The 24,626-nt window shown below is 45.1% G+C and overlaps 1 protein-coding gene across 23 annotated transcripts in view; it reads right to left on the bottom strand.

Annotated features, from left to right (window-relative positions):
* EIF4G3 (eukaryotic translation initiation factor 4 gamma 3) overlaps positions 1-24,626 on the bottom strand; it is a 320,226-nt gene that overhangs the window by 248,171 nt on the left and 47,429 nt on the right. The window contains exon 1 of one of the 23 annotated variants that reach the window (XM_089773142.1): positions 104-772. The exons of 21 other annotated variants lie outside the window; for them this stretch is intronic. In XM_089773142.1, coding sequence (XP_089629268.1) covers positions 104-111 — 8 coding nt within the window. In that variant the 5' untranslated portion in view covers positions 112-772. Of the gene's footprint in view, positions 1-103; positions 773-24,626 lie in introns of those variants that run through there. One more of the 23 variants, XM_089773145.1, reaches the window with a different exon arrangement.

Below are 24,626 nucleotides of genomic sequence, written 5' to 3'. Positions count from 1 at the left end.
AACCGAAAAAAGGATTGTGTTCTATAATCACAGGACAGTAATATAAACAGAAAGTGTTTTATTTGTTAAAACATCTATCCAATTCTCCACTGTAAGCAGATACACAAACATCGCCAAAGACACTCACATTCAACCAAGCAGATGCAATCCTTCAGATGTCAGAGTGGGGAAGGTATCCCTCCAGAACTGATTTCCTGGACAAATATGACAAGAGAAACTGAAAGCAAAACCAATTACATTAGTCACTCTAGACCTTAGTACCCCAAAACCTCCCTGCCAAACACAAGTGTGCACGTATAAGTGTAAACACCTCCGCTTTTTAAAAGTCTATATTCAATGAGACAACCCTGCTAATCAGCACTGAATGCTCTAACAAAGGCTTGGCCTGTTCTGCTAACCATTTTGGAATTATAATTGTTTCCTTGTTTAAACGACTCAATCCTTCCCCTCCCACCCATTAAAATCACTTCTAATGGGGGGCAACCAGTATAACCAAAAATTTAATATGCTTCCACTGTTATGTAAAGGAAAATTGCAATCACCTTGCTCTTCTCAGTAATTCTACATTGTAAAAGTACTGTAAGTGAACCAGGAAAATAGACTTCCTAAAGATAATTAACACAAAACGATGGCCTTTCTTTTGAAATGACATTTGAAAGTTATTTTAAAATAACATTCCTTTACTTTTCAAGATTGGGATAGTAAAGAACTGTTAAAATATAATACAGGTTGTACCTCCCTTAACCAGGACTTGGTGGTCCAGTAGGACCACAGATGTTTCTGGACCAGGGTCCAGGTATAAGGAGGTCAGGCCGCAGGGCAGGAGCAGGAGCATGATTCAGCCAGGAGCACCATGTTGAGGGAGGGGGCACAGTACGGAGTTCTGGCCCCTGCTGCTGGGCAGGGGAGGGCTGGCAGCAGCCACAGAGTCCCAACAGCCACAGAGCCCAAGCAGGCCCAGAAGCCACGGCAGGCACAGAGCCCCAGCAGACACGGCGCTCTAGTCTGGGAAGCCACAGCAAAGCAGGCAGCAGAGGGGCTCAGCTGGAGTCCTAGCTGGGGGCAGCACGGATCATGTTGGGATAGACCTCCCCTCATCCAGCAAATTCCCTTGTTCGGGACCAGACAAGTCCCTAGGGTGCCAGATGAGGGAGGCAGAACCTGTACATGCTTAGTTCTATGCACAAGAATTATCCCATTGCCCTCAAAGGTTTGCAGGATCAGGGCCTAAATCAGGCATTTGTAATCATATTTACATTTCAGAATTATCTGTTCTATTTTGTTTCCATTTATTTTCACATTCTGTTTCTTATGCCAACAGTTCTCAAACCGAGGGGCACACAATGTGTTCTGTGGGAAGTTGTTGGAGGGGAAAAGGTATTTTACTGTACACGTTTTACCCACAGCAATAAATAACTAGCAAAGCTGATTCATCCACGCATATTAGGGCCTCAAGATGGTGCTGTGCACTTGATTCTAGATCGGGGTGGGCAAAAGGGCCTCCGCGGGCTGGATTCAGCCCGCCAAGCAGGTGGATCTGGCTTGCAGAGTCCCGGCTGCTCTCCCACACCCAGGCCAATTAGGGACTGGAGGCAGGGGAGCTCCCAAAGCCTTCTCCGCTCTGCCCCCACCCTGCGAGCAGCGCATGGCGCTTTGCAAGCAGGATGGGGGCAGAGTGGAGGCGGGGGAGCGCGGGAAGCCTCCACCCACCCTACCAGAGCATGTGGTGCTTTGAAGCACCACGTTGGGGGGGGGGGGAGCGGAGCGGAAGAGGCTTCGCATGCTCCCATGTCCCAGGCCAATCAGGGCCTGGGGGTTGGGGAGCTACGTGAAACTTCCTTCACCCTGCCCTGGCCCTGCGAGGAGACTGTGATATTTCAAAGTGCCATGTGCTCCTTGCAGGGCAGGAGGGGGCTTCGAGCGCTCCCCCGCCCCCAGGCCAATTTTTTAAGTGGCCCCCGGGCAAAAACTATTGCCCAGCCCTGTTCTAGATGTTGCTGTGCATTTTGATGGATTTTTGTTAAACTTGTTTAGCATAATACGAAGCTGTTGCCATCTGTACGTTGATCCGTTTGCTGCAATGGGTGTGCACATGTAATTGTAAGCATCAACCACAATCAGCTTTGCTTTTGCTCTCACTACACTGAATCATTGGCTCTGTTTGAATCAATGCCTTGCTACTTGTAATATTTAGTGAAAGTTGTATGCTAAGTTTTGTATCAGTATATGTATGTGTGTGGTGGGGGAACGATGTGCAAACTACTAAAGACACAAAGGGGCAGCAGGGGTTCAATCACATAAATTGAATAACCACTGTCTTAACATTGTTCAGGCTGCAAAAACTGAAGAGAGATTGTAGGGTTCAATCAAATTCAAGCTACAATGTATTTTCACTCATTTTTTTAAATATCATGAAAATAAACACTTAGGAGCTGTTCAAATAAAAACAAGAAAAGCTAAATTCACTTCCTAAATTATCTAATCATGGGCCCACTCCTGCAAGATGCCAATCTTCAACATTCATTAGATCTAAAGACTTGATGGTAGATAGCATTCTGCACCATCAGGCCCTCTAACCCTTTACTTACAAAGGGTATTTCTGAGTCTTCTGTTGACAGTGGCCACTGTAATATCAGCTGGGCCGAAGTTCACTGTCAGTGGCACAAATCATATAAACAATCAAAAGACCAACTACTTTAGTATTTAAAATCTAAATCAAATGTTTGATTTGCCCATGCTGAAGCTCACTGTTAAAGCAGAATGAAAAACCGCAATCTTTTAAACTATGTTTCTATTAAATTGTCATGAAGAATGTCCCCTCATCAAAGAAGCTCAAAACAGAATTCTTAATCATAAGCACAAACTATGTTCAAAATACAAGTCAGTTTACCTCAATTTTGAATTTCTGTACATTTGAAACAAGAATTAAAAAAAGAAATATTTATATTAGAGATCACCTTTAATCATTTTAATCCTCCCAACTTCCCTCTATTATAAGTAATTGGGGGGCTGCGCCCCCTCTCGCTGCGCTCGCCAACCCCCCTCTTGGCCGGGAAGGGCCTAGTCCTGAGGCCATCCTGGCCCTTTCCCACCAGTCACCAGGGAGGGCCCGACCCCGAGGCTGCCCCAGCCCCAGCCCCAGCTCTTCTCTCCTCCCCGCAGCCAGCCCCGGCCCTTCCCCTTTACCCCATCCCCTAGCTGGCTACAGCTCTCCCTTCCTTTGCCACCAGGCAGGGCTGAGCCGTGGCATGCCAACCCCAGCTCTCCCTCCGGCTCCCGGTCAGGCTCAGATGGCAGAGGGGACCCTGGATGTCCCCCAATGCTCAGAATTCCCCCCAACATTGGGAGCCTGGGCTGGTGCTCCAGCCCCCTCCCCTCACTGCCCACCATGGGGCTTCAGCACAAAAAAATCTACTAGCCTGGCCCCCTCATAGGCTCTGGTGTGTGAGGGGAATGTGGGGAGTGTGTTTCTGCTTCTCAGCAGGGGGCCATGTCAACGAAGGTTTGGCGGTGGGGTGGTTTTTTTTTTTTTTTTGGTTGGTTGGTTGGGTTTTTTTTGCTTCTCAACTGATTTTTCTGTGGGTCAGCGGCCCTTGACACAAAAAAAGTTCCCCAGCCCCGTTATAAACAGAATCCGTGACAAAGCTGAGAATAGGAATCTGAATCCCTGATTTCCAAGACTATACCTAGCCCACATCTTAATGGCATATAAAATAAAGATATCAAATATTCTCTTATAAATAGCAATGTTTCTTCTTTTCTCAACTTTCACAACTACCAATTTGAACATACAGGGCATATTTTATTACCTTAACTCATTTGAAAGAGGCACATTTGGTATTTATCCCTTTGCTTTATACAGTAAACACTTTCCACACAAAGGTGGTAAACCATAGCCACACCACAGATTTCCATTACTTTTGCTCAACAGATAATTCCTCCTCTTGGGTTTCTGTACTGGATATTAAACAAGTTTTGGGAAGGGGGTGGAGGGAGGATGGAATGGCAAAAGTAGCCTGTCACATTTTCTTGCTGGCCTCTTCACAAAAAAGGTTACCCACAGAATGAATCAACAAGGTCCTGCAGTAGTCACCTGATCAGCAGGAAAGATAAAACATGATTCTTCCTTCCGAAAGGCCAAATGCTGGAGCAAAGTTCTCAGTGTAGGAGAACTGTCATCACCACAAAGTACTACAGACTAGTCAATAGTTCAACTTTACACATTAGATATTTTTATCCAGCCCTGGGGATACAGAGAAACTGCACTAAATTCAACTGAAGTTCCTCATATCCTGCAATGGGACAATAAGGTTATTACATCTAGACTGCAAGCCTCTTTCAAAAAATCCTCTTTCAAAAAAGAGTGTCTAGACAACAACCAGTACATTCGAAAAAGCAAGCTGCTTTTTCGAAAGAGAGCACCCAGGCAGTCTGGATTCTCTCTTTCGAAAAAGCACTGTTTGCATTACATAGCGCCTTTTTTCGAAAGACCACTTTCAAAAAAAGGCATTATTCCTCATAAAATGAGGTTTTCCGCGGTCGAAAAACCTGCCTCATTCTTTTGATTTACTTTAGAAAGAACACGGCAGCAGTTTAGACTCAGGGGAAGATTTTTTTTAAAAAGGCCACGTTTTTCTAAAAGACCATGTAGTCTAGACACGCCCTAAGTCCTGTTGAATAAGACTTGCTTGAACTTCAGATTACAAGAAATTCAATTTTAGGTGAAAGACAAATGTCATTTTATTGCCTATGCTGCATCATTTGAGTACATGGTACTTTGCAAGCATAAATAAAGAGCTAAAGATCTGTCTACTCTCCACACACTACAGCTCCAAAGCTACTGTGCTGCAGCTGTGCCATGGCAGCGCCACAGATACTTCCTATACTGATAAAAAGAGCTCTGTTGTTGATTCAGATAAAACACCTCCCCAAAAGGCAGAAGGTTAATGGAAGAATCCTTGTGTCAACCAAACTACCTATTCCAAGGATTAGTTCAACCCTGAGTATGGCACTCATGGCACAACATTTTTCACAGCCCTGAGCAAAGTAGTTAGGTCAACCAAAGTTTTAGGTGTAGATTAGACTTAAGGGTGAAATTCTGGTTTCACTAAAGTCATTTGAAACTATGCTACTGACTTCAGATGTGCCGGGGTTTCACTGTAATACTCCATCCCACAGAATTTCCAAACTATTCCTATTTTGAAGAAACACAATTAAAGAACTTTTTTTAAAACTAGGAAATAGAGATTCATTAATTACAAGGCCAGAAGGGACCACTGTGATAACCTAGTCTAACTTCCTATATTACATATTCCAGAGAACTGCCCCAATATAATTCCTACACCATATAGTTTAGAAAAATATCCAATTTTGAGTTAAAAAATTTTCAGTGAGGGAGAATCCACTACAAACTTTGGTAAATTTTTCCAATAGTTAACTACTCGCATTAAAAATGTATGCCTTAGTCTCAGTTTGTCTAGCTCCAACATCCAGCCGTTGGATCATACTATATCTTTCCCAGATAGACATTAGGAGCCCATCATTAAATATATGTTCCCCATCAAGACACTCAGGCTATGTCTACATATCCCAAAATAGCTATTCCAAATCTTTAAAGCAGCCCATTATTTCAAAATAGATTTCAAAATAACAGGCATGTTAGTTGGGCGCCCCTGTAACCCTCATTCCACAAGGGTTAAGGGGTATTTTGGAATAGCGCTTTATTTCAAAATTACCTCAAAATAAGCTACGTTTAAGGTAAGGGTGCAGTATAGATGCACCCTTACAGACTGTAATCAAGTAATTAATTAACATTCTGTTTGTTAAGCTAAATAGGCTGAGCTCTTTGATTCATTAAAGGGAAGTTACTCACCCTTGCAGCAATGACAGTTCTTTGAGCTGTGTATCCCCGCCGCGCGGTTCTGTGCTCTGCGCATGCGCAGATCGTTCTGCGCAGGCTCTTCTGGGGTGTAATCTACTTGTCACGGGCAAGTAGATTACATTGTTTGTCGAGCCCTGCCCATGGGTGCTCCCCTGTTGGTTTGTTGGTGTCGCCACAGATCAGAGACTTTTCTAGCAGTTGGGCCATGCATGCGCAAGGGTGGCGCATGCTGTTTGTGCCTTTAGAGTTTGTGCACACAACCTGACTTCTCTCAGTTTCTTTGTGGACGCCCTCCTACTAAAAATGTTATAAGCCGAAGAAGAGGGGTAGAGGGTGGGTAGGGGCCACACATTTCAAAAAACGTGTTACCGCACAGGGTGAGTAACTTCCCTTTCTTCCTCGAGTGATGTGCCCGTGGGTGCTCCACTGTTGGTGACTATGCAGCAGTATCCACTCATTTGGTAGGTGGGATTCCGTTATGTGTCTAGGCAGAAGAGAGGAACACGTTGGCCACTGCAGTATTCGTTTCAGTCCGTGCTGGGATTGCATAATGTCTCATAAATGTATGGTTAGAGAACCACGTAGCAGCCTGGCATATTTGTTGGAGAAGAACTCCTTTCAGAGAAGCAGTCGAAGTTGCCATCATCTGAGTGGAATGAGCCTTAGGAGGCGTGGGGAGAGGTGTATTCTGGAGCAAGTAGCATTGGATGATGCAGGATGTGATCAATTTGGATATACGTTGGGAGGAGAATGGCATTCCCTTGGAACGTTCAGGCAACGAGACAAGCAGTTTTTGTGATTTGCAGAAAGATTATGTTCTGTCCATACAGAAGGCGGTGGCCCTTCTGATGTCCAAGGTGTGTAGTATAGCCTCCTCCCTGGAAACATGGGCTTTTCGACAGAATGTAGGAACGACGATAGCCTTGATATGAAAATCTGAGCAGATTTGAGGTAGGAAGGAGGGATGAGGTCGGAGGACGATCTTGTGTCTGTGAAAAACTGTATAAGGTGGTGATAATGGGAGAGCAGTGATTTCACTAACCCTCCTTTCAGATGTGATCGCTGTCAAAAACACTGTTTTAATGGTGAGACGGGCAAATGATGCTTTTGCCATTGGTTCGAAAAGTGATTTTCTGAGTGCGTGAAGGACCAGTTCCAGGTTCCACATAGTTTTTGGGTATCTGGGTCATCCATAATCTGCCCTTCCATCCTGTCAAGATATTCTGTTGGAGGTGGTGAAGGATGTGGATGCGTGTATGGTAGTGATCTTTGAGCAGACATGGGGGGGAGGGAGAGGCAGTTGAACTGTGTCGTGGTGAGGCAAAGTAACGGTAAGGGGACCAGCAGCTTTGGTACTGAGGATGGTATGACCAGTCTGGGTGCCATGGAGGGTGGTGGGAATACCGTGGTCGGTGTGTATCATATGATGTGTGGGCTCTTGCACAGGAGGAGTGTTGAGAGCATAAGAACATAAGAACGGCCGTACTGGGTCAGACCAAAGGTCCATCTAGCCCAGTATCCTGTCTACCAACAGTGGCCAGCACCAGGTGCCCCAGAGAGGGTGGACCAAAGACAATGATCAAGCGATTTGTCTCCTGCCATCCCTCTCCAGCCTCTGACAAACAGAGGCCAAGGACACCATTTTATCCCCTGGCTAATAGCCTTTTATGGACCTAACATCCATGAAATTATCTAGCTTCTCTTTAAACTCTATTATAGTCCTAGCCTTCACAGCCTCCTCTGGCAAGGAGTTCCACAGGTTGACTACACACTGTGTGAAGAAGAACTTTCTTTTATTAGTTTTAAACCTGCTACCCATTAATTTCATTTGGTGTCCTCTAGTTCTTCTATTTAGGGAACTAATAAATAACTTTTCTTTATCGTCCCTCTCCACACCACTCATGATTTTATAAGAAGAGAACAAACTCCTAGCATCATCATGGTGGTCACTATAAAGAGATAGTGTAGGTCACTGTGGTGAGAGAGGGGAACCCCGCATTGATAGGGGAGAGCGAGAATGATGTTGTGATACAGTCCCATAAGGAGATTTGGCTCTTGCAAGTTCTGTACTACAGCAGCATGGTCTTCAGTGTGTGCTAAGGAATGGTGGCATCTTGATGACATTTGTTTCGGTGCCGCGGTGGCCAGTGCCGGTGGAGGAGGCATTAGGCCCGGCGATGTTGGCGGTGACTCAAGGCTCGGTGTGCAAGGCAGGGGGGTTTGGCAGATTTTGACCTGTCCTTCTTTGGTGTCGGGGGTGAGGCCAATGCCAGAGGAGCTTGCAGTGTCATGGTGGGAGAGTATGAGCTTGTGAAGGATTTGTTATGATTGCACTTTTGGCATGGAAGGACTCAGAGGCTTTCCCCTAGATGAGAGGGTGTCCGAACCGTTAGTACCCTCCTTGTCCAACGGCAGTTGAAGGGCATTGTCAAACAGTAACATGCGCAATCTTAGCTCTCTATCTTTATGATCCCTGGCTGTGAGGCTGCAGCAGAGAATGCATTTCTGGGGAACATAGGTCTCACCCAGGCAGCAGATACCTTCGGCATGGCTGTCTGACACAGGCATAGACTCCCAGCATTTCTCACACTTTTTGAAATTGAGAGATCCTGGCATGTCATTGGTTGATGATATTTCTTCTTTTTGTCATAAAGGCCTGACGAGGGAGTCACCACACGCTACCCCTGAGGGAGTGTGCAATGGCTGACTGCGAAGTCTAAGCCACTATTTAAACTAAAAACTATCTATATCATTTTTTTTATTAAAAAAAAAAAAGAGAACAATAGAAAGAACAGTTAACATCCTAACTCTTAACTAGTTTTCTTTCCACGAAAGTGAATAGAGGGAGAGAGTTTGGAGCTCCGTCTGCACCAGAGAGCGGCAACAAAGGAACTGAGAGGAGTCAGGTTTCACGCGCAAACTCCAAAGGCGTGAATAGAATGCGCCACCCTTGCACATGCGCAGCCCAGCTGGACACTACTAGAAAAGTCTCCGATCTGCGGTGCCGGAACAAGCCTGACATCAACAAACCAACATTGGAACATCCACAGGGACATCTCTCAAAGAACTGTAAAAAAAATTTCTGGTTCTTCATTCATTTTTGTGGATCATCTCTGGACCCCCTTCCATATATCAACATCTTTCTTAAACACTGGAAACCAGAACTGAACACATTACACAAAAAGAGTCATACTGGGTCAGACCAAAGGTCCATCTAGCCCAGTGTTCTGTCTTCCAACAGTAGCCAGTGCCAGGTGCCCCAGAGGGAGTGAACAGAACACAGAGAGAAAATCCCATCGACTATTCAATTAATTAATTAATCTAAATGTAACATCCCTGCCCACCCTCATAAATAGCCATTGAGGGTTATAGTATGATCACTATTTCCAAGTGGCCAAGCTATAGTCATCTCTTGTACCAGACCCTGTGCTCCACTTAGGATTAAAGCATATTCCCTCTTTCTCTTTCCCTCCCCTCTCTATATATAAAACATTTTTTCCTGTGAGATAACAGAATGATGTCCACAGGAGCCAAGCCCCAGCCATTCCCAGCCTGGCCCTACCCAAGGCCCATGTGGAGAGCTGGGGCTACCTGCAGTCCTAGCCCTCCCATCTCCTACCCTCCCGTCCAGCCAGGGGGAAGAGCTGTAACTGCCACAGTCATGGCCCAATCTCCACAGTGGTGGGCGACAGGGCAGCTGAAACCTGGCACTAACCTGGTCCTGCCCAGAGCATGGGGGAAAAGTCAGGCCTGGTGCAATGTTGGCCTGGCCCTCCAGGCAAAGAGTTGGGGGCAGGGGCTCCCAGGGCATGGGGAACCCCCCCCGCCAAGAGCTAGGGGCAAGGACCAGGATGGCCTCAACCTCGGGGGGCGGGGGGAGCCAGGGCAGCCTCGTACCTTCCCCGGCAGCCAGGAGAAAGCCAGACTTGCTGTGGCCTCGTGCCAGGCTCCCCAAGACCTCCGGTGGCTGGGGTGAAAGAGCCGGGCCTGCTGTGGCTTTGGCCCGGCCCAACCTCCTAGCCCAGCCCCCCAGTGGTGGGGGATAGCTGGGGCAGGACGGGGCGGGGCAGGGCGGAACCCAGTGGCCGGAGGGAAGAGAGCCAGGGCAGGCCAGGATTGCCATGCCTCGGCTTGGCCCTCCCCGGTGGTCAGAGGGACAGCAAGAGCTCCTACCCCAGAGAGAGGGGAGGTTGGCAAGTGTACCGATAAGGGGACACAGCCCCCTAGTAACTGCTAAAAAACCCTAGCGGTTACACAGTTACGAGCACTGCGGACTCTGCAGTGTAACTTTTAGACAGCCAGCTCCTGGGGAGCAGCTGCAGCAGTTCCTGCTGGCCCTGCTCCTAGGGAGCCAGCGTGAAGCTCTAAGGAAACCAATAAACTGATGGTTATCAGTTAACCCAGTGGTCCCCAACACTGTGCCCGCGGGTGCCAGGGTGCCCGCGGGGGCATTTGTGTGCGCCCGCCAAGTGCTCGGGGCTGGCCTGGCCCTGGGCACGTGGCACATGCATGGTGCTGGAGCCGGCCCCGGGCGCACAGTGAGCGCCGGCCCCGGGACTGCCGCGGATTGGCCGCCCTCGCCCTGGGCGCACGGCGCTTGGAGGGGGCACTGGCCCCGGGCGCGCAGCACTTGCGGGGGAGCTCCGGCCCCAGGCGCGCGGCGCTTGGGGGAGGGGGGGCGCGAGCCCCGGGCACGCGGCGCTTGGCGGGGGGGTGCGCAGTGCTGGGGGGGGCCAGCCCCGGGTGCAGAGCGCATGGGGGGCCCCGCCCCCGGGCACGCAAGTAGCCCCACCCTCTGGTGCCCAGCGGGTGAACGGCCACACCCCCTGGTGCCCGGCAACCTCCAATGGTTGGGGACCACTGAGTTAACCATTTAAACAATTACACTTTTGCATCCCTATTCCAGAACCAGCTACTCCAAAAAGCAGTCATTGAAGGTGTCAAAAAACTTTCTCTCTGCATCCCGTCCTGAGATGACGTACCCACTTAATATAGGGATAGTTGAAATCGCTTATTATTATTGTGTTTTTTAAATTGTTATACCCTCTCTAATCTCCCTTAGCATTTCACAGTCACTATCTCTATCCCGGTCAGGTGGTCAGAAATATACCGCTACTGTTATACTCATATTATTAGAGCATGGAATTACTATCCATAAAGATTCCAGTACTCCAGCAGTGGTTGTAGCAGTAAAATAAACTCTCTTTTCCTATCTTGTTTATAAATTCCAATTTTGCCACAGCATCACACTGGAAATTCATGTTCAGCTAATTCACACTCACGAACTCATGTTCATGCTGGAAGGACATAACAAATGGGGTTGTGCTGGGGTCTGTTTTGGGACTGGTTCTGTTCAGTATCTTCATCAACGATTTAGATACTGGCATAGAGAGTACACTTATTAAGTTTGCAGATGATACCAAGCTGGGAGGGGTTGCTTTGGAGGATAGGGTCAACATTCAAAATGATCTGGACAAACTGGAGAAATGGTCTGAGATAAATAGGATGAAGTTTAATAAGGACAAATGCAAAGTACTTCACTTAGGAAGGAACAATCAGTTTCACACATACAGAATGGGAAGCAACTGCCTAGGAGGCAGTACAGAAAAGGATCTAGGGGTCATAGTGGACCACAAGCTAAATATGAGTCAACAGGGTGACGCTGTTGCAAAAAAAAGCAAACACGATTCTGGGATGCATTAGCAGGAGTGTTGCGAGCAAGACATGAAAGGTCATTCTTCCGCTCTACTCTGCACTTGGAGTATTGTGTCCAGTTCTGGGCACCACATTTCAAGAAAGATGTGGAGAAACTAGAGAAGGTCCAGAGAAGAGCAACAAGAATGATTAAAGGTCTAGAGAACATGAGCTATGAGGGAAGACTGAAAGAACTGGGCCTGTTTAGTTTGGAAAGGAGAAGACTTGAAAGGGGACATGATAGTGGTTTTCAAATATCTAAAAGAGTGTCACAAGGAGAAGGGAGACAAATTGTTCTCCTTGGCCTCTGAGGATTGAACAAGAAGCAATGGGCTTAAACTGCAGCAAGGGAGATTTAGGTTGGATATTAGGAAAAACTTCCTACTTGTCAGGGTGGTTAAACACTGAAATAAACTGCCTAGGGAGGTTGTGGAATCTCCATCTCTGGAGATATTTAAAAGCGGGTTAGATAGACATCTATCAGGGATGGTCTAAACGGAGCTTGGTCCTGCTGTGAGGGCAGGGGACTGGACTCGACCTCTTGAGGTCCCTTCCAATTCTAATGTTCTATGATTCTATGAATTATCTACCACAACCTCCAACTCTTTTTCACAGCACTGTTTCCTAGGCTAGAATCCCCCATCTAGTTGATCAGGGCTCTCGACTAGATCACAGGAGACCTGGGTGCAATTTTCTCCATTGTCACATACTTCTTGAACAAGTCACTTAGGTTATGTCTACACTAGAGGGGCTGCGTTGCTATGTTACGCTCACACACTCCCATAGTCCAGATGTGATTTACACCAACAGACATTTTCTACTGGTGTAAGAACACCACTGCCTCTAGCAATATTAGCTATGCCAACACAGGCACTCTTTGTTGGCACAGCTGCATCTATACTGTGGAGTTTGCTTATATAGCTATGTGGACTAAGCGTGTGGGTTTTTCTCCCCCACCGCTACAGTGTTGTAACTGTGCCCATGTATAAACTGGAGAATTCTCAGGTCTTGAATAAAAGCAACTGAAGACTCAGTGAAAGGAGGTGAGGACAATCACAAAATATGGAATACGGAGTTTAATTTCCAAAACCTGTAAAGATATCAATAAGAATGCTATTCTTTTAATAGAACTTATACTAACATTTTTTCTATTTATTTTTAACAGTGAGAACTAGTGTTTTATGTTTTGTTGCTTTTTGAGAAAATGAAACAGATTGCTTTACCAACCTACTACAGTAACTATCGTTTTACAGAGTTTTTGAAACAGGTGGAAGAGCAGCTAAAATATCTAATTATTACTTCACTCTTTTCTTACGACCCAATTCTAGATAAATAATGAAGTTGGAAGTTCCTTAAAGAATTTCCCTCTCTAGAGTGTCTAGGCTTTCGGCTTTAATGCACAATAGAGACGTGCCAAGATTTTGTACATTTTTAAAAGTGTGTTATGTTATCTAAAACTAAAACAAAGAGCAATTTATTATCATATCACATAATGTACGATGCTATACACTTTCAAGAACAGACTACAGAAAACCATCTATTGTATATTTTTTCCAAAATGGACACATTTTTCTCATAATGGTTCCTGACACCCATCCTTATTTCAGCCCCTAGCAACTGTTTTATTATGTTTTACTATGGATCGCTAGCCACTTTCTTCATTTACAGTTTGGCATAACAAGAACAATATTTTCATGAATATAAAAAAAATCATGGCTACCTAAAGGACAATAAAATATGTATTTGATACACTACAGAATAAGGACTTCTATTTTCTTGCAGAAATGTAGCAAGTCTCCCATCAGCTATCTTTAAGGTTATGTAAACTCTATGCATGATCCCATTTGCATTATAATAAATTATTTTAAAATAAGAGGTAAAAAAACACCAGGAAAATTAAACAGAACAACAAACCACATAATTTAGAGTAACAAAAACAAATTCAAACATTCAGATTAATCTTTTTTAGCTTTTTTCAATTAAATTCAAGAATTATATAAAGATGTAAAAATGCATATGTGTGTGTGTGTGTATACACACACACACACACACACACACACACATACATATATATATATATATATAGTAAAGCAGCCTGCATCATTATTGTAGTTTTTTCTGTATTAAAGATTAAAAATATCAAACATTAAACATGTAATTGCAGATGCTTTAATTTTGCTGGGTTTGGAACCTGCATCACTGACACTTCAGGGACTTTCAGAAAATAATGCTAAAACAAGAATTCAAACCTGACTTGCTTATATAATACTAAGAAAGGGAACAGTCAAAGCTATTCCATACATAGATTACTGAAACTCCATGATGGTCCAACCCTCAAGCAAGGTTTTTTGTTAAACTACAGTACATTCATTCTTACCTGGCTATAGACTTTAATCTTCACTGAGCACCTTCCCAAAAGGATTAATTTGATTAATTAATAAGGAATTTGTTTCTTAAATCCTGAATGCAAACCAGTCTTCCTCCTTTGGTTTGCTGTGAGCATATGTCTATATTCACACCACCTTGCTACTTGCTCTTAAAGCCTGAGTGTATCTTACCCTTACAAGAAAGGCTTCTGCACCACTGCAGAACACATTCTTAAAGTGATAGCTACAATGGGAGTCCTTAAACAGTAACAGCAATAGTATCTGCTAACATACATTGATCTAAGCGTTCAACTTGCTAGTTAATACTAATTCCAAACACTGTTTATACATAAAGCTTTATCTCTGTTAAAAAATGGCAGACTCAAAAGATCTAGTAACATATAAAGCAGTTTCCAAGACTGACTATCAATGCAAAATTTCCAGGAAACTTGTAAAGGAATGCAGAGATTCTTTTCTTGTATTAGGGTACGTCGAGACTACATGCCTCTGTCGCCAGAGGCATGTAGATTAGGCTACCAGACATAGTAAAATGAAGCGGCGATTTAAATAATCGCCGCTTCATTTAAATTTACATGGCTGCCGCGCTGAGCTGACAAACAGCTGTTTGTCGGCTCAGCGCGATAGTCTGGACGTGCGGGTGTCGACATCAAAGGTATTTGTCGACCACCCAGGTAAGCCTCCACATACTGATCAGCTGTTTGTCGGCTCAGCATGGCAGCCATGTAAATTTAAATGAAGCGGCGATTATTTAAATAGCCACTTCATTTTACTATGTCTGGTAGCCTAATCTACATGCCTCTGGCGACAGAGGCATGTAGTCTAGACGTACCCTTACATATTTCCATGTTTCTCACCTCCATGGAACACCAGCTAACCACTCTAACTCCCACTTTTTCTGCCTCATTTTAGCTGTATGTAGCTAGCCAGCAAAAAAAAGGAACATAGAATCATAGAATCATAGAATAATAGGACTGGAAGGGACCTCGAGAGGTCATCGAGTCCAGCCCCCCGCCCTCAAGGCAGGATCAAGCTCCATCTACATGGTTAACTGTATATTCCTGCTAGAAAGCCTGAGTAGGATAAAATCAAACTAAACCACCGTGTGATACAAACTAGAATTAAATAAAGTTTTTGAATAAGTAGCTTCACTTAAAATACATTATGCTAAATATAGATACATTATATGGAGTGTCACATTATTGGATTTTAAGGAGAACAGACAGATCACTGCTGTGCCGACGGCAGGGTATTTGCCCCAAAGTCTGTACAAAGGGGGCCATGTGAGGTGTCAAATGAAAGCTTATGTTCTACTGATTCTATGTATGCTATTCATGTACTTGTGTGATATCTGTATGTGGAGTTATGAATATGGACTCTGCGCTTATACAGATGAGAATGTTCTCTGCCTGAGACAGAGCAATGAATGGCCTCTGGACAGCCTGTTGTAAAGAGCAATTGTTCAGTCAATGACTAATCTAACTGGCGAGACTCCAGGAACAATGGCTCTCAAGGTGCCCAATACACACCTGAGGGATGCTCTGAAGACCTGCAAACAAGCCCAATATCAGGGCTGCTGACATGCAACACAGGGATAGGTCACTTGGCCATGTGACCCGCTCCAACTTGGAAGGTAATAGGGATGGATATAAAGTGCCATGAGGCGGACTCCATCTTGTCTTCAATTCTGCTACTGATCCCAAATGCAGTCTTGCAAGGGACAGAGAGCCATGAAGGATTGCTGATCCATCCTGACACACGATGTACACCAGAGACTTTTAAGCTAGCAGTTTATAACATCTCTGCTGAGAGCATACATCAAGAACTTGGTGATTGGTGCATGTAATGTATTTTCCTTAACAACCTCACTCTCAACCTATTATTTCTTTTATTAATAGACCTTTAGATTATAGATTCTAAAGGATTGGCCCAGCATAATCTTGTGGATAAGATCCTATGTGTAAATTGACCAGGAATCTGTGGCTGGTTCTTTGGGACCGGAAGGACCCGTTCAGGGTAGGTGAGATTGGGTTCTATAACCCCTCACCTGTGTGCAGGCCCAGGGCTGATTGTGGCACAGGGACAGCTGGGGTGTCAAAGGGGTTTTGCTCCTGAGGATTCCTGCTGGCCGGATTGGCAGCTGAAGCACTCGGTGTGACTGGTTTGTGGCCTATTTAGAAAAGGTCTCCAGTCTAGGGCTGTAAGGAGCCCTGGTTTTGAGCAATTCGCCCTGAGCAGACGCCCTCAGCAGTGCCCAGACCCAGCCCAGTCTGTCACATGGAGGCTTTGTTGAAGAGAGAATGAAATCTCAGCCTAAACTCCTCAGCCATACCACATTTGCAAATATTCGTTTATTTCTTGTGTGTTACAAAATAACTGGCTACTCGCCCCAAATGCATAACTTGCAACACCCAAGCCCATACTATTTAGTAACTCCTTCATGAAAACAACTCAGCCTTCAAAATAAATTTCTGTTCGGACAGAATATTTTTCCAAAGCCAAGGAAAGGAAACTTAACCTGACAAAGAATTACAATCTTTAAAAAAAAAAAAAAAAAAAAAAAAGGTCTCCCACGCGACATGTCTCATATTAGAGGCCAGGAAATAAATTGATCAAAATGCAATCAGATGTTTACCGTATTTTCAAATATTTATATTCATTATGCAAAAATTCCTACAAAGTCAGACAATGCCAGAATTAAGGCTGCCCATGAAACCTTAATTCAGTCCTCTTCTACATACACATGTTGATAGAGTCTTTAATTACTTGATCACATACCATTTTTCCCCACAGGACTTCTGATTCATTCATTTTCTTTCCACTGGGTACCACAGATACCAAGTACTATACAGATTGCACTACTGTACAAACATATACCTTAGCAAAGCTTATTATAATGGAGGAAAGAGACAATCAACACCACAAATTCAAAATATGACAGTCATTTAACTAATAGACATATCCATTTGTAGAAAGAGGCTTAATTTAATTTATAAAGAACTAGGGAAAAGCTGACAATTTGAAATGCAAACACTCACTGATCAATCTATTGTCCACACCTGCTTACAGCATAATCATAATCATTAACAGAGTGAATGTAGATAGTTTTACTTTACTGTATATTTGAGAGAGACTGTCTGTCCAAAAGCACTTAAATGGTAGAAGCTAGGAGCATCAAATGTCACATGCTGCTCTTATCCTATCATAACTTAAAGCAAGGGTGGGGAACCTTTTTTGGGTTGGGGTCTGCTGACCCACAGAAAAATCAGTTTGGGAATTGGGGGCTGCACACCAGTGAGGAGCAAAAAAAGAAGAAAAAAACCAAAACCTTCACTGAGGAGAAAGACACTCTCCACACTCCCCTCGCATACCAGAGGTTAGTAGATTTTGTGTGGTCCAGCCAGTGCTGGAGGGGAAAGCCCTGAGTCTCGGGGGCCAGATCCAGGCAAGCCGGGGGCTGCATTTGGCCCCTAGGCCTTAGGTTCCCCTCTCCTGACTTAAAGGAAGGTGTGGGTTTAGTTGTGTCAGGAAATGCGACGTGCCTAGAAAGCCACTATGTTTCATACAACGGAAAGTGGGGGCTCTGTAGTAGGGACAGATATACTGTACTAAAAGATTTACCTAGCATTGCTTGAGTCCTTAATGAAATTAATCTTTATTTTTCTTCCTTTAAATCATTGTTCTGTGGTGGGACTGGGGATGAATGGGTCAGTATGCAGGCTGCCCTGGAGAGAAAGGACTACTCCAGAACTCTCTCACTGCAGCAGTTAGAAGCTAGATGAGAAGCACCTTTCACGCTGTGTCTAGACTACACCTCTCTGCTGAGATGTAGAGAGATGTAGATTAGGCACGTCAAAATTCCTAGTGAAGCAAGGATTTAAATATTCCGCGCTTCATTAGCATGAATATGGCCGCCGCTTTTTTTCGAAATGGAGGTTTTTCGAAAAAAACGGCAGTCTAGATACGGATGTGTCAAAAATAAACCCTTTTTCGAAAGCTCCTGTATTCTTCAAGAAATGAGGTTTACAGGATCTGTCGACAAAGGGTTTATTTTCGACAGATCTGGTCTAGACTGCCGGTTTTTTTTAAAAAAAGCTCCGTTTTGAAAAAAGGGGCAGCCATGTTTATGCTAATGAAGCACGGGATATTTAAATTCCTGCTTCATTAGCAATTTCGATGTGACTAATCTACATGTATCTGTCCACTGCAGCTCCAGTTGGCACAGCTGGGGGAAGGGTGCATGTCCCCCAACAAAGGCAAGGCTAGGTTCATCTGCCCCAGCACTCCCCAGCCAGACTGAGGAATAGAGAAAACTGCTTTTTCCTGTGCTCCCTGACAAAGGGGAACAGCCAGCAATGTTCCTGTACAAATGAGGGATGGAGCTTCAGTCCTCTGCCCTCCCTAAAGGGTATCTTGGGGGTGGAGGCTCAGGGCTGGGGCAGTCCTAGATGGGCAGGAGCATCCCACAACTACTCCTGTTCCCTGCTTGGTAACTGTCCTTGTGTATGGTTTTATGCATCTCTGAATGCACGGGGGGAGCAACATACACCCACACACACCCCCAACCCTTATCTTGCTTTAAGGTAAGGTAAGAGGAAGCTGCAGACCAATTTTGGTGGTCCTATCTCTTACTTTTTAGGGGCTCCGCGAGACTGACAAACTGGAAATATTGATAGGTACAACACAGTCAGTGGACCGCTGGGGCTCCGCATAAATTTTTACGCATGTAAAGGCTCCGGAGCCCAAAAAGTTTGAGATCGCTGATGTAGATGGTATCATGAGCTTTCGTGGACACAACCCACTTCTTTAGAGGACAGAACTGCCCGTGAAAGCTCATGATGCCATCTACATGTTTTGTTAGTCTTTAAGGTACTACTGGACTATTTGTTGTTTTTTAAGTTTTTACTGTTACAGACTAACTTGGCGACTCCTCTGAAGCTTTTTAGGAGGAGTTCTTGAACAAAAGGATGGATGGACAGACTCACTCGCTCACAAAGTCTCTCAAATATATACTAGATGTGCCACAAACATGTTTGAACAAGCTTATTTGTGTAGTGCAGTGTCCAAGGCTCTAAATCCTCTTTCCCAGAACTCAGTGGAAACATGGAAGACTACAGCATCAGGAAAAGAAATTGGACCCCTATCAATCATGGTTTGGGCCATCTGAGATTCCATTCAGGCTGAGACCCTATTGCTTCTGGCTCAGGGGATTAAATCCCCTTGGAGACAAAACTACTGAATCAGTCATTGCTGGAGGAAATGTATGTATCTGTTTGATGGGATGTACCCCTAAGACGAAGCCCGAAGCGGCTGGAACCACTGTGCCCCTCCCTCCCCCAAGCCACACTGCTTTGCTGGGGACACCCTGCCAGCTCTTCCAGGCACCGTTATCACCCAATACGACTAAAGGTGGCACCAAATATGCACACGGGGCACCTGAGTGTTTTACCTAAACTGTTCATGGACTGACAATGAAGGCACCAGTCAATTTCCCAGCTTCCCAAACTTCAATGGTGGGGGGAAGGGAGGGGAAGAAGTGCATTTGCCTTTGTTCACCAAAAATTAGTACAGGATCTTTTGAAAAAGGGTTTTATTTTCAATCAATCCCTATCTAAACGGCTGTTTTTCTTTCCAAAAGCCCCATTTCAGAAAAAAAACACAGCCACCGTTATGCAAAGGAAGGATGGGAAATGTAAATCCCAGCTTCATTTGCAATTTTGAAGTATCTAATTTACATTCCTTTTTCGAGAAAAGGGATGTAATTTAGACACAGCCTAAGATTCCCTAACACTTTATGCAAAAACACACTTGGTTAACAAAAAACAAAAAATAAGTTTATTAACTACAGAAAGATGGATAGTACCTGTTATGATAAACAGATGAAAGCAGGTTACCAAGGAAAGTAAACAAAATCACAGACTAAGACTTATACGCACTAGATAAGAGTTGAATGAAAAATATCTCATCCTGAGTGATCATACAACAGGGCTACTGATTCTTGAGGCACCAGCTGCATGTGCTTTAAAGCTTGGGTGCACCTCCCCTGTTCCACGTCCTTTGTCCTCCAGAGATTCTTTCAGGTAAGGGAGTGAAGAGAAGTAATGATGCCATTCCCTAGTGTTTTCCAATGGTGAGAACCCTTTTGTTCCATGCCAGATTCCCAGCCCAGTCTGTGCAAAAATACAGGTACCAAAGTGGAGTTGGTATCATGTGGTCTGATCACCTGGCCTTGCATGACTCATTAAATCAGGATAAACTTAAAAAACAAAAACTGGTCTGGTTGCACTTTATAGACCAACCAAACATGTGGATGGTATCATGAGTTTTCGTGAGCACAGCCCATTTCTTCAGATGACCGGAGTTTTGAGTTTAGGATGTGCAGACCCAAAATAAATAGGGGAGAAGGAAGAAAAAAAAGGAGGGGGGCAGGAAACAAAGAGCAGAGGTTATGAAAAAATCAAAGGGAAAAACAGGAAGGTCATAAGGGTCATCAGGAAGCACCTGAAGATTGGCCTGTTAAAATAAAGCAGATAAGGACCAAAGTCAATGGATGGGGGGGGTTGCTAACACAGGAATCTATGTGAAGAGATGTTTGTAACTTCATTGAATGTTAGGTTGGTGATGCCCCAGCCTTTATACTTCCTTTGTTTCATGGGTGTCAGTTCTATCTGTTACCAAGCTGGTGTTGGGTGAACCCACTTGGGTTGGGGGAGTGCCTGAACCCTTTACCTCTGCAGGCACCTTGTCCACTGTGCAACTGGAGGAGCCCCCCAGCCTCCTGCAATCTAGGCTCCCCCTTATCCTTCCTTTGTTCCAAGGGTGCCAGGTCCATCCATTCTCAAGCTGGTGTTGGGTGAAGCTATATTGGGTGGGTGGAGCTTGAGCCCTTGACTTTTAGCTCTGCAGGCAAGTACACTGTCCACTGTGCCACTGGAGAATCCTCCCCAACCTCTTGACCTTCAGGGCCCCCTTTATTCTTCCTGTGTTCAAGGGAGCAGAGGTTGGTCATTACCAACCTAACATTCACTGAAGGTGCAAATAGTTCTTTGTGAGTAACTAGGCCAGAATAAAATCTCTTTTATCCCAGAATAGAGTGGACACTCGTGTGCTATAATCATAACACTGTGAACATAAGAACAGACTGGGTCAGAGCAAAGGTCACCCAGCCCAGTGTCCTGTCTGCCAACAGTGACCGGTGCCAGATGCCCCAGAGGGAGTGAACACAACAGGGAATCATCACATGATCGCTCTCCTGTCGTCCATTTCCAGACAAAGAGAGGCTGGGGACACCATCCCTACCCAGCCTGGCTAACAGCCATTCATGGACCTAACCTCCATGAATCTAGCTAGCTCTTTTGTGAACCCTGTTAAAAGTCCTGGCCCTCACCACATCCTCTGGCAAGGAGTTCCACAGGTTGACTGTGCACTGTGTGAAGAAAAACTTCCTTTTGTTTGTTTTCAACCTACTGCCCGTTAATTTAATTTGGTGACCCCTAGTTCTTATGTTATGTAAATAACTATTCCTTATTCTTTTTCTCCATACCCATCATGATTTTATAGACCTCTATCCTATCCCCCCCTCAGTCTCCTCTTTTCTAAGCTGAAAAGTCCCAGTTTTTTTAATCTCTCTTCATATGGGACCACTTCCAAACCCCTAATCATATTTGTTGCCCTTCTCTGAACCTTTTCCAATGCCAATGTATCTTTTTTGAGATGAGGTGACTACATCTGTATGCGGTATTCAAGATGTGGGCGTCCCATGGTTTTATAGAGGCAATAAGATATTGTCTCTCTTATTCTCTATCCCTTTTCTAATGATTCCTAACATGGTTTCTTTTTTGACTGCTGCTGCACATTGAGTGGATGTTTTCAGAGAACTATCCACAATGATTTTACGATCTCTTCTTGAGTAGCTATAGCTAAACTAGTCCCCCATCATATTGAATGTCTAGTTAGGATTATTTTTTCCAATGTGCATTACTTTATATTTATCAACGTTAAATTTCATTTCCCATTTTGTTGCCAAATCACTTAGTTTTGTGAGATTGTTTGAAGCTCTTCATAGGTGAAACTTAGGGAGTTAAATTGCAAAGTTATCTGGCTGATCATGTAGCTGATACAATAGTATCGACTACATGTTTAGTTGATAAGGACCACTCTACAGAGCCACAGTGAAGGTAGCTCCAGCAACCAGTTCGTGCCAGCTCCGGGAGCCAATCACACTGAGACTCTGCGTTTTAAATATACAGGCTGGACCTCTTTGGTCCGACACCCTCAGAAACCATGGCTTCTTGCTCGCTCAGCTGTGGGCATCCCCGGAACCTCGGATTCCCTCCCCGCTGCTAGCCCCATACTGGAGCATCCAGGGGTAGCCTCCTTGGGCTGGGAATCCCCCCAGCTGCTGCCATTAGCCCCTTTCCGCTGGGGTTCCAGAACGGGGATTCCTTCTAGCCACCACTGGCCCCGCTCCTGCCAGGGATCCCTCCCCGGCTGCCGCTGGCCCCATTCCGGTCAGGGATTCCCCCACTAGCCACCGCTGGCCCCGCTTCCACCTGGGTTCCCAGCTGAGGATTCACTGCACCTGCCGCTGGCTCAGCTGCTGCCTGGGTTCCCAGTCGGTGATAGCCCCGCTGCCGCCAGGGTTCCTGGCCAGGACTGGGAATTCCTTTCAGCCATGGCAGGGGTTCCCTGGCCTGGGGCTCCCCAAGGCTGGACTCCCCACCCACCCCAGGACCAGCCCATCAGTCCAGTTGGGACTTCACAGCACCTGTAGGACTCGTGCTCCTCGCCTCCAGGGCTCTCTTGTCCAGCAACATCTGTGGTCCTTCCTTCTGGACCATAGATGTTGCCGGACCAGAGAGTCTCAGATTTAGGAGGTTCATCCTGTAGTAGGAGCATTTAAAATGCAGAGGCGCAACACCCAGGACCTACAGGCAGCCAGCCCAGGCTGCTACAAACAGGGACTTCTGCGCAGCAGCCTCTCCTCTCCCTCCCCCACCCCAGCTGCCTCTGATAGAGGCAGAAGGGGAGGAGGGAGGAGGGGAGGGCAGCACTGCAGAGATGGTGCTAAGGGGACCCAGTTTTTAAGCTCCTGTTCCCCTCCCCTTACTGCCTCTCAGAGAGGTGGGGTTGGGGTGGCAAGTAGCCAATACTCCAATCAACTACTTGCTAACATCCCTACTGCTGATACCCACATGGGAGTCCATAGGAAGTGGGTCTGGCCCACGAAAGCTCATCATCTAATAAACCATCTTGTTAGTCTTTAAGGTGCTACATTGTCCTGCATTTTGCTTCATACAAACTGTGGCATTAAGGCCAAAGTTGGGCACAGTTGCAGCAAAGGCACAGGACTGCAGATAAACCCCCGGAAGGGGGATGAGAAGCCACTTTAGTGGGCACTGCCAGAGGACAGTGCCCCAAAGAGGACGCTGTGGTCCATGAGCAACGCAGGTCCAGAGCCCGAGCATGGACAGATGGGAGGGGCACCAGCCTGAGGGAGGACCCCTGCTGACAGAGTCAATTCCCAGTGCTACCAGCAAGAAGTGCCACAGCAAGTTGACCCCCAACAAACCCTATTGAATTTTTTCACATCACTCATGATCTTCTAGACTTCTAACATATTTCCCCTACCCCTTAGTACAGGAAATTTCTTTTCCAAGCTGAAAAGGCATAGATGTTTAGTATCTCCTCATGTGGAAGCTGTTTCTTACCCCTAATCATTTGTGTTCCCCTTCTTTGTTCCTATTCCAAATCCTTTTTTTTTTTTTTTACCTGGGGCAATCAGATATGCAGTTAATATTCAAGATGTGGGCGTACCATGACTTTATATACAAGCAGTATGATATTCTGTCCTATCTATTCCTTTCCTAAGGAATCCCAATATCCTGTTACTTTTTTAACCTATTACTGCACATTGAGCAGATGTTTTCAGGGAATTATCGACAATGATTCCAAGAGCTCTTTCTTGAGTAATAACTAATTTATACCCCTTCATGTTGTATGTATAGTTGGGATTATATCTTTCTATGGGTATCATTTTGCATTTATCACTTTGAATTCCATCTGCCATTGCATTGCCCAATCGCTCAGTTTTGTGAGATTCTTTTGTAACTCTGCAGTCAGCTTTGGACTTAACGATTTTGAGTAATTTTGTCAGAAAATTTTATCACCTCACTGTTTGCTCCTTTTTCAAGATAATTTATGAATAAGTCAAACCACATTCACCCCAGTGCAGATCCCCAACAGCATACCATTATTTATTCTTATTCTTTTCCCCCCTATCTTTTAAGTGGCAATATTTTCATATCATCCAATGATCCTTCAGTTACTTGATCCACCAGCCTCTTATCTTAATCATCCTGCCTCCCTCTGTTCATAAACAACCTCCCCTACTCTAAAGACACAAAGCAGGGAGCAACCCAAGCTCTGTTAAGAGCTGCCTCTGGGGCTAGAGCAAGTGCTCTGAGCAGACCTCCAGTATGAAATCCAGGAGTTCAAACTCCACCTAGGCTTAGAGATACCATCTTATCCAGCCTCTGTTGCTCAGGTCCTTAACTCAATTAATCAGTTTTTCTATATTTAAATGACTGCTCTTGGTTGGGGATGAGGGGTTCAGTATGCAGGCTGCCCCCAGGAGAAAAGACTGGAAAACTAGCCAGTCAGCAGCT

This window comes from Pelodiscus sinensis, chromosome 24 (genome assembly GCF_052426305.1).
Source record: "Pelodiscus sinensis isolate ZL-2025 chromosome 24, ASM5242630v1, whole genome shotgun sequence".
Taxonomy (NCBI): domain Eukaryota; kingdom Metazoa; phylum Chordata; order Testudines; family Trionychidae; genus Pelodiscus; species Pelodiscus sinensis.
Note: the sequence above shows the minus strand (reverse complement) of the source record. Positions and strands in the feature narration are given on the sequence as shown.